This window comes from Tachysurus fulvidraco, chromosome 14 (assembly GCF_022655615.1).
Source record: "Tachysurus fulvidraco isolate hzauxx_2018 chromosome 14, HZAU_PFXX_2.0, whole genome shotgun sequence".
Lineage (NCBI taxonomy): Eukaryota > Metazoa > Chordata > Actinopteri > Siluriformes > Bagridae > Tachysurus > Tachysurus fulvidraco.
Window position 1 is genome coordinate 22878827 of NC_062531.1, and position 10800 is coordinate 22889626.

The 10800-nt window shown below is 36.8% G+C and overlaps 2 protein-coding genes across 3 annotated transcripts in view; one reads left to right on the forward strand and one right to left on the reverse strand.

The window, feature by feature from the left end:
• Nucleotides 1-224: 224 nt before the first annotated feature.
• ido1 (indoleamine 2,3-dioxygenase 1) lies at nucleotides 225-9983 on the reverse strand. Of its 2 annotated transcripts, XM_027152780.2 has the most exons (10): nucleotides 9825-9983; nucleotides 8388-8483; nucleotides 7487-7606; nucleotides 4331-4449; nucleotides 4104-4118; nucleotides 3718-3817; nucleotides 3505-3622; nucleotides 3209-3260; nucleotides 1427-1575; nucleotides 225-700 (listed from the first exon to the last, which is right to left on the reverse strand). In XM_027152780.2, exons 1-10 carry the CDS (start codon nucleotides 9921-9923, stop codon nucleotides 312-314), a joined length of 1257 nt encoding a protein of 418 aa, XP_027008581.2. In that variant the 5' UTR covers nucleotides 9924-9983; the 3' UTR covers nucleotides 225-311. The 2 variants fall into 2 exon arrangements, with proteins under 2 accessions (XP_027008581.2, XP_027008582.2); XM_027152781.2 differs by lacking the exon at nucleotides 4104-4118.
• The window catches only part of LOC113646481 (rho-related BTB domain-containing protein 2), a 20542-nt gene continuing 17404 nt past the window's right edge, over nucleotides 7663-10800 (forward strand). The window contains exons 1-2 of the mRNA XM_027152777.2: nucleotides 7663-7883; nucleotides 8353-8589. The gene's annotated coding sequence lies outside the window, so the exon portion shown is untranslated. The remainder of the gene's footprint in view (nucleotides 7884-8352; nucleotides 8590-10800) is intronic.

A 10800-nucleotide genomic window follows, 5' to 3' on the forward strand; every position in this document is an offset into this window, starting at 1 on the left:
TGGAGACCTTCCTTAGGGGAAAGATGTTCTCCCAAGCAGCTTACTGAAGAATTAGAGTTGTAAAGAAATTGTGTGGGTTTTGACACATGTTCAAGAAAGAATATTTCAAATTAAAACTGGATGAGAGGAATGCTTTAATGATGTGATCTGATTCCACCTTATCATCGTGATATTTTCAGCTTTTCGCATGTTCCTTACGATACAAAAACACTCACTCATCAGACTTTCATTAAAGCAACTTTATTTTAAAGAGCAGGTCACATTTTAAGTAACTTTCCTTAATGTTCCTGGATAATAAAGCTGTGTCCTCCTCATAAATCACTTCTCACTGAGATCGAAGCGTCTTTCGTTCTGTCCCTCACAGTCTTCAGGAAGCTCATGATCCCAGAGCCGCCCGTTCCTCTTTCTTCCAGCGCCGTGGGTGCTTTCCACACGGGGTCGTGTTCTTTTAAAGACTCTGGGACTCCATAGCGGAGCAGTTTGGCTCGGGATGCTGGGACTGTGATGAAGCGTGTTACCACACTGATGTGGTAACTCCGCAGTGAAACCAGCTGAGCCACGCAGCGATCGAAAGCCTCCGTCAGACCATCGTTAGCTTGATTTAGTACAAAAGCCTTCAGGGACGGAGCACGAGAGATTTCGTCGATAAAGCATCTGTGAGATGGAGGCATGTAGTCTCTCATGCGGGTCAGGAAGTTTGCTGAATGGACAAAGTTTACACAGTTTCAATGTTTATACTGTATCTGTATTGTGGAAAAAATGTTTCACGATGTCTACACTAATTAAGGACTGAAACTTATCAGAAGCATGCTGTTAGAAAATAAAATTACCAGTGATATGGTGGTATGACTTGGCCCAATTCTAAGCAGAGTTACTGATAATGTCATGAAGTGATATCATGTTACATTAGATAATGTTGTATATGATATAATACAATATAACTCCATGATTATTTTCCACTAATGCCACATCAAGACATGTTTTATGCCTTTTAAACTCCAGCAATTTTCCATCCGCAATTAAAATGACGTTTATTAATTGACAAAGAAAATTTGATTATTTTTAATCCTTTTATAGCTACAATTTTGGGAATCATCCCTTCACCAGCTTTTCTTTATATCTCTCTTAAATAAAATCCAATTTGTCATGCTACAATGAAACCCCAAATGGATCTGTCCTTAAAAACATCATAAAATCCTACATAAATCGCTCATTACAGCAAAGTTCACCAGATTGTACGCTATATATATATAGTCCGTATTTACATCGTTGCTATAGAAATGATAACGTGTTAAAAGATTATAGAATATTATCAATTCTGACTTTGCTTTTCTTATTCATTTTGACTTTGCAGATTCTAGTGTATAAGGTCATGTTGCTCATATTTTGCTCTAATGAGTAATGTTGTGGAGATGATCTATCTCACCACTCTTTTCCTCGTGTTTGATGCCCAGCAGTTCATCAAAGCTGTGGAGCAAACTGCTCTGAGCTGCGCTTCCTCCTGAAAACTCCATCGGTTCAGCCTGAACGCCTTCGTAAACGAGCCCCTCTGCCATCGACGGGTTGTCTTTCCATCTGAAACATGCGCCATCGCGCAGGTGTCCAAATACAACAGTATGGATACAGTGATGACAGCGTGTGGCAGCAGTACAGTGCACATTCAGGTCAAGAGATTCAGGTAATGACACAACACAAGCCTGACTGGTTTTAAGCTGACAGGAAGGCTATGGTAACTCAAATAACCTTTGAAAAGCATCTTAACGTGTCAGATCAAGCAGAACATCATACTGGATCCTATTTATGGCTGCCGAGAACAGGAAACTGATGCTACAGTGGGCACAGACCTACCAAAAAGGGTATGTACAGGGGCAGTGGTGGCTCAAGTGGTTAGGATGCTGGGTTGTTGATTAGAGGATTGGGGTTTGAGTCTCAGCACTGACAAGCTGCCACTTTTGGGCCCTTGAGCAACACGCTTAATCCTCACTGCTCATGGTGCTGTATCATGGCTGACCATGTGCTCAGACTCCAACCTCCAAAGAAAGTTTTGTATATGTGCCAAAATAAAGGATTCTATTCTATTCTATTCTATTCTATTCTATTCTATTCTATTCTATTCTATTCTATTCTATTCTATTCAAAGAAGACAGTATTGGTGAGTCTGTGCACACACTACTGTTAGTGACCTGTTCTTGCCCATGCAGTTTAACTCTTTTTTCCCAGAGACCAAAATATGGAATTTGGGCCTGTTTTGTCCACGTCTATGTTCATCTTAGTACGTCTCAGTCATGTCGCACTCCACTGTGGTGGTTATTATAAAACTCATCTAAAAGTAGTCACTTTGTAAGGGCTTTAAGTATTTGTAGTTTTTCGGAAGTGTTTCTGTTTGTGCCATGCGTAGCGGTGGTAAAATATATTCAAAGTTAAACGGTTAGTTTTTTTCCACACATATGTTTTTATCTTCAAAGTAAATCGTGATATTGTGATATTGTGATATTGAACCCATTGCTGCTCTCTGAGACGCCCCAAGTGCTTGTTCATAAGCAGAGAAAATTTGAAGGCGTTATCACCAACCATAATTCGTTTTTCATTCCACTGGTGGACTGAAAAATGCCTAACTTGATGGTTTCTGAGATTCTTTTCTGCTCAACATGTCTGTAAAGAGTTATTTGAGGTAACTCTTTGTTATTTAGTTTCTTTCTCAATATTCTTTATATAAGATAAATGCTATTTCAATGCAAACAAAAGCATTACATTATAAATCAGTCATTGTATCAGAATGTAATATTCGCATGTGTACAAAATACAGCAAACGAACTAGCGACAGCAGGTGAAACGGACGGAAAATGAACGTAGTGCTGGTCTCCACATTCGGTAGACAGGTTCAGACTCATGCTGTGATTTAGATCATAACCACAAATCTCCACCTCTCAAAAAATGTCTTCATAATCTATTACGAGCTGGCGGCCTTTCTCGGTGAGGCTAGAGGTCTTTATGCTATAGTTTCATTAAACACCAGCTAATAAAATGCAGGTGAGGTTCATAAAAGCGCAACAAGCACACATTGGTGTTCAGAGCTCCATCATCGGCACTAACAACTCAATAGGCTTTCAAGAGTTCTACATGATTTGAACACTAATCACAGCCCATACTATCTGTGCAAATACATACTGTATATATTTAAAAAAAAAAAAAAGATCTAGTTGCTTACCCTGATAAAAAGATCCTCATAATGCCATAGAATACAGAAGGATCCACGTATACTGAAATATTATAGAGAAGTCAATGCAGCATTAACATTTCAAGTGTTTAAATCAGTCTCTATAATTATATATATACTGTATATATACTTATAATCAGTGCCTAGATAGATAGATAGATAGATAGATAGATAGATAGATAGATAGATAGATAGATAGATAGATAGATAGATAGATAGATAGATAGATAGATAGATAGATAGATAGATAAAGAGAAGTTACTGGCATTTAAGGACTGCATCGTTACCGTGCATTTGTTTGAGAGCTTTCTTCATGTCATCTATAGACAGACTGATGACATCAAGCCCTCGGATCACCCCAGAAACGTCACCGTCACAGACACCACCGATCACTTCAGGGATGGCCTGCACCATGGAAACAACGATTTAGTGTATGCTTTAGTGCAGCAGAATCTGGAGAACCATGTTTGATTTTCAATTATTGAACAAACATCGAAGACCTTGAGAGCAGGAACGGCAGCCAGTTCCACCAGCAGAGTGACGAGGAAAAAACCTCTCACACTTTCACCACCAGGTAAACTGAACAACAGCTCCAGATTCCTCCCAGGAGATAACACACACACACACACACACACACACACACACACACACACACACACACACACACACACACACACACACACACACACACACACACACACACAAACACACACACAGTTAGTGTGTGACAGTGGCTTTGTATCACTAAAGAGTTGCTTTTCAGTGCAGTTGTAATAAGAAGGCTCCCTCTACTGGACAGCTTGAATAGCAAATTTACCTTTTCTTTTTTTATCGTTTTTTTTCTTAAGCAAAAACAGAATTTTATCATTGCAACAGTTAAACTTACTCCATGTCAAGTGGACTGGAAACAGCAACATGGATCCATCATTTGCATAAAAATGACAAGAAACGGTTTTACAGTGTTAGCAAAAAAAAAAAAAAAAAAAAAGATAGAACATATTAACATATATTAACATATATTATATTATATGTTAATATGTATGTATGTATATAAATATATTCATTCTGAGTGTGTATGATATGAAAACCTGTCAGAAAGAAAAAATATTTTACCCATCTGGCTCTCTTTTCCTCCAGTTGGCCAAAGCCCCATCGGCGTGAGTAAGTATCGGTGGGAGACCCAACTTCTGAGAAACCTCCCAGTATGGTACTGCTAGGTTCTGTGGGAGAACCTAACACACACACACACACACACACACACACACACACACACACACACACACACACACACACACACACACACACACACACACACACACACACACACACATACATGCTTAAATATGACAGATGTATTGGTTTGCTGACTAACCAGTTTTCATTCTGCTCTTTGTTATTTCTTTAAATGACCAATTTATTTATTAGTTAAATACCGAAACCACATTTTCAAATCTCTTCACACATTCTGCATTACAGTACCAGCATGAATGTGTGCCAAACAGTTAATCTCACCTACAAAACTCACTCAGACCAACATACACTGGCAACAATTCTCATTCAGAAAACACACATTTCATTCACAACACACTGACCTAAAAACCACTAACAACAGGAAGCATTACATAATTGATGAACTTTTCTTTTTTAAAGTTTCAATGATTTTCCACAAAAATCAGTTCTTCAAATAGAATACTGTTAAACAATCTCACTTTATTGAAAGATTTGTAACACGAACGAATCAGAAATTACATTTTTTTTTCAGTTGATAACAAGCATCGTTCAATACTGACACCACATTTTCAAAACTCTTCACACACTCTTCAAAAATGTGAACCATTTTTCATTGCTTTCAGACAAAATGCATCCAGTGACCACACTTTTCAAAATTCAGGAACTCTTTTCCCATTCGTACTCCACAACATGCAAAATACTATGTATTTTCAGTACATTTATCTAATGCTGACACAGTGGATTCAAAATTATTAAAAACACATTCAAAACAGAATGATGGCAAATTCCAAGCATATATGCAGTAATTATTTTAAAATATTCTCAATTTTATAGCCAAAATTTTAAAAAAATAATCATTACAAGCTAATTGCAATTAAAACAAAAAAAACAAAAACAATACAGTAATAGTTGTGATGTTACTGTACAGTAGGATCCAAAGGTTGCCCATGAGAAGAGAGAGGGGCGGAATCTGTTCTGGTGCACAAGAAATTGCCATTGTGGCTATTGTAAGTGCCAACGATGCAATAAAACTGTGGGAAATTCGGGAGAGAGGGCTGGCAGAAAATGGCACTTTTGAAAAGGGGAATATGGTTAGCACAACAACAATTGCCAGAGTCCTAGAGAAACATAAAATAAGGATGAAGCAACTGTACACTGTACCTTTTGAGAGAAACAGTGAACGTGTGAAAGAACTCCGGTATCAATATGTCCAGGTAAGATGTCTGTTCAGTAACCAAACATTTCACATACACGTTGATGCATAATGTCAATTACTGTGAAACTGTCTGCAATTTAGAGGGTAATGGAGATGGAAGCCAGACGAACTCCACATACTTTTATCTTTGTGGATGAAGCTGGATTCAACCTGGCAAAAACACACTAAATGTAATGGGACAGAGAGCGACTGTGGAGGTCCCAGGCCAAAGGGGAGCTAAACATCACGATGTGTGCAGCAAACCTCCATCTGACATTGCTGCACACATCGTGATGTTAGCTCCTCTTTGGCCTGGGACCTCCACAGTCGCTCTCTGTCCCATTACATTTGTTTCTCTCAAAGGGTACAGTGTACAGTTGCATCATCCTTATTTTATGTTTCTCTAGGACTCTGGCAATTGTTGTTGTGCTAACCATATTCACATTTTCAAAAGTGCCATTTTCTGCCAGCCCTCTCTCCCGAATTTCCCACAGTTTTATTGCATCGTTGACACTTACCATATCCACAATGGCAATTTCTTGTGCACCAGAACAGATTCTGCCTCTCTCTCTTCTCATGGGCAACCTTTGGATCCTTACTATACAGTAAATCACAACTATTACTGTATTGTTTTTTTTCTTTCTTTAATTGCAATTAGCTTGTAATGTTTTTTTTTTAATTTAATTTTTGGCTATAAAATTGAGAATATTTTAAAATAATTACTGCATATATGCTTGGAATTTGCCATCATTCTGTTTTGAATGTGTTTTTAATAATTTTGAATCCACTGTGTCAGCATTAGATAAATGTACTGAAAATACATAGTATTTTGCATGTTGTGGAGTACGAATGGGAAAAGAGTTCCTGAATTTTGAAAAGTGTGGTCACTGGATGCATTTTGTCTGAAAGCAATGAAAAATGGTTCACAGTTTGGTCTGCATTGACTTCTGTTTCGCTGACTGTGTGAAGAGTTTTGAAAATGTGGTGTCAGTATTGAACGATGCTTGTTATCAACTGAAAAAAACTGTAATTGATTCATGAAGTACTCAAAGGTTTAAAGTAACAAGTTACATGTATTCTTACTTCTGTATTCAAGAACATGGTTTAGTTTTGGTTTGATTTGTGTTATTATTATTAAATTATTGTCATTTTACTAGACTAAATAAAAGACTATGATATATTTGACCTTGGAATAGTGTAAGCAACGTTAAAATACAGTATGTGTACATTAAGCGTTTCAAAATTTCACACTTCAGATGCTAAATGCTTAGCAGCAGCAATGTCTGGGCCAGAGGAGACAGATGAGCGTCCCTGTCTTGATGTATTAGCTACAGTATATTCATTTTTACTGTAAGTGCTCCATAGAAAACAACTTGAAATCGATCCGCAAATTGTGAAAGATATCAGCATTTCACAACTCAACATTCAACCTGTGGAAGCATGACCGGGTTAGCCATTAGCTAGCTAAGAGATTCTACAAGATTGTGTGTAAGAGGCATCTTTTCTAGTCAGCATAACATGAGCTAGCTAATAACTTAGCAAGAGAGCCTGAAGCATTTGGCTAAGTTACCTAGCCGACTTATTTTACCTGAGGTATTTCAGCGTAACTCAGTTGGGTAGTTAATATATAAACAGAAAAATAAGAAAGTAAGAACTTTTTCAGATTAATTGTGTGCACTGTATACATATGGAAGAGTAATTGAGCAGTATTTACTCAAACTAGAAGGTTTATTTACTCTGACTCAAGAAATGTGTTATATTTTTACTTTTACTCAGAGAATTATTTCTATATTAACAGTCAATTGAGTAAGTTTTTGACCGGAAGTACTTATGGACTGCGGTACCTTTACTTTATCTTCTTCCCCCTCTTGCCAGACGTAACACATAGTGAGGATGCTCAGGGCCAGATGAGCCAGGCGTAGCTCTCGATGGCTTTGCAGCAGGTCAGTTTCCAACTGAGGCATCTGGGTTTTAAACAAAAACTCTAATGGAGTTTACAGTTTTCATTTTATTTACACCAATATTAGTAGCAGTTAATAGGAACTGGATTTAGAAAATAGAAAGAAAAAAGTCACGATGCATAATTTCCAACAGAAAATTTATGATACATTGGCATATACTGTATGTCCATTATTTTAATGATGCATTTTTCACTATCCAGGATTTGTTATTTTCACTTTATTCGTTCACTACGCAAATTAGCAAACGGCAGGAACGCAACAACACCGACATGCACACCAGGTAAAAAAGGCTGCTTGTTATTAAGGTATTTAGGTTTAAGGTATTAAGAAATGGTACAGATATGCAGCTCTTAAACATCTTAAACAAATTGTCACAGAAGTTAAAGTAGAAAGACAAAATTGGTCATTACAGAATAATAACGATTGACTTGTGATTATATTTTTACACTAATAAACATTGTAGAACCAACAATAAGATACTTTTTAGATACTGTTTAGAAAAAAAACTCTAGACATATTGTCACTGTGCTTTTCAATTTAGTCAGATCTAAGATGCTTCTCTTGAAATTCCCACATAAATGTAGTTGCTAGTGAAGAATAAGATTACTCCAGCAGTACGCTAAAGGCATTACACCAAGTTTACAGCCTATATTCATATCACTCACTTATTGGCAGTAAGGAAAGTGAGGTTGCCGAAGAAATATTACCAGGTTGTATATTATATATTGTAATGTTATGTGTTTTTCTAGTATTTAAATTCATATCACACTCCGCCATACTGTACCTTATGAACGGACGAGCGAAGGGCGTGAGCAGAGACGAGCTCACTGGCACGTTCCGCAATGTCCATCCACGGCTGGAAGTACAGCGGCAGCTTGACCTTTGTGTAGACAAGAGAAATTCGACGTCATTCTCACTCTAGGGTTTCTGAAGCAAACTGTAACTTCACTTGCCAACTGAAAACAGTTTGATGCCCCATTACACAGGTAAAAATGAGCACAAATTTGCTTTTATGTGAGAAATGAAAATAATAGTATTTTCATAATTGTGAGAAATTCTTGGTATATTTACATAAACCTACCTTGCCATGTCATGCTGAAAGATCAGAGTCAAGTCAAGTCACCTTTATTGTCACATCACCAATAAACAGAACTCAAGTTCATGGGTGTATCTCAAACGTATTCATTTCTCACAACATATCGTTATGAATAAGGTGATGGTTAGGGTTAGGGTTAGGGTTAGGTAATGTGACATTTAGTAAACATTTATGGAAGGACTTTCCAGTGTCAGCACTATGAAAACTGCTATTGTAAGTGATTGAATGAATGTATTCCACGACCTTAAATATAACTATAACATAGTAATATTGAATAAGAAAATTACAATGTGTAATCATCAGGAATGAATAAAACACTCTGGGACATGGCATCAGGGGAAAATAATCAACAAAACACAGTGCGGTGTGCATCTGTCCTTACCACACCATCACAGCATGTCCCCAAGATCAATTCAATTTAATTCAATTTTATTTATATCATATAACATCAAAATGGAACCCATCCTCGATCAGGTGACACAAGAAAGAACGATTCTAAATAATAACAGACAGTTTGATTATAAATAATGTCTTTTCTCCAGTCATATACAGTCAATTGGAGTTGTTTAACCGGAAGCTCTTGAGCAACTCAAAAATTAGCTCATCATCTGAGTTGATTATAGATTCATTATAGATTAATGAAGCAGAGCATCAAATGCTCAAATACTTCATGTGTTTGTTCTAGGGTTGGTGGGATTGGGTTTTTTAGCCAAAGCATTTATACTCAATATTGTATCTTTCTCTGTCTTTCAAATCTCATCTCTATAAAGTTGTTCCATATGAGATATTAATACATTAAATCGTACAACAAGTAGTACACATTTATACAACATTTATTACATGAGCAAAATGCTCAATAAAAAAAAAAGCCAAAAAATTAATTAATTAAATAATCGTTACAGTGGAAGGCTTTTCTGTACAGTACCAGTGATATAACTTCATAATACATCGTTACTGAGTAATATTATAAAAAATAAAAATATTATAATATTATAGGATATCATATTATATTACATACAGTAAATAAGCATCTTAAAGCAGTAATGTTTCCATTATGTACACATACAGTATATGTTGCATACAGTATGCATCAAAACTTTATTAACTGACATGTACTGTACATACCAGAGGATCAGGCAGTGCAAAGCCATATTCTTCAGATATATGATATCTTTTTAGAGACAGGGATCGCTCTGAATCAGAGTCTGCAGCTTTGTTTTCCATATTTAGTCCTAGCACGGCACTCCGTCCAGGGTGTATCCTGCCTTGATGCCCGATGACGCCTGAGATAGGCACAGGCTCCCCGTGACCCCCGTTTGGATAAGCGGGTGAGTAAGTGAGTAGTCCTAGCACCTGGATGAGCAAATTTAACTTCTAAATTTTTCCCCTCGTTTTGTCTTTTTCTGTAATTCTGTTTGCTTCAGGCTGTGTGCATTATATAATCCTGTCGTTCTCTTAAAACTGGCCTTGAACATAGACCTTTCCCAGGTCATCGACCTGATTTTAAAGCTTTTATAAAATTAGTACTTATGTAACTTAGTGTTTGTGCATGACTTGTCAAATGTTCTGGTAGCTCTTATTCACTGGCTTGATTTTGTTTAGGATTTTAACAGAAATTCAAAATGTTGGTTGTAGAATTACTCAAGTAAACTGCGAGAAATAATTAGGACAATATACTGTGGGATTTGCTTTTTTAAACGCTGTCGACACTGTATAGTGCGAGATCATGTAGCAATATATTTGCAGTCTTATTATTATCATTGCCCAATCTTATGAATGCCATTATAATGAATATCTAAGTGAATGTATGGCAGATCTTTGGAGGAACATGTGGAAAACCTCCAGCTGCGTGATTATAACCTGGTTTACTTATTAGACACATTTCAATGTACTCTGATTATAAATTAACAGCCCTTTAATCACATTCGAGGCAGTTTGACTTTGAACACTAAAGCTAAAAACACACAAAAGTGTTAACAATTCAGAAATGCTAAAACATCCAAACCTCATAAACCATTAAAATTCAAATGTATTGTATAGCGCTTTTAACAACGGACATTTTATTGGTTAGCACGTTCGCCTCACACCTCCAGGGTCGGGG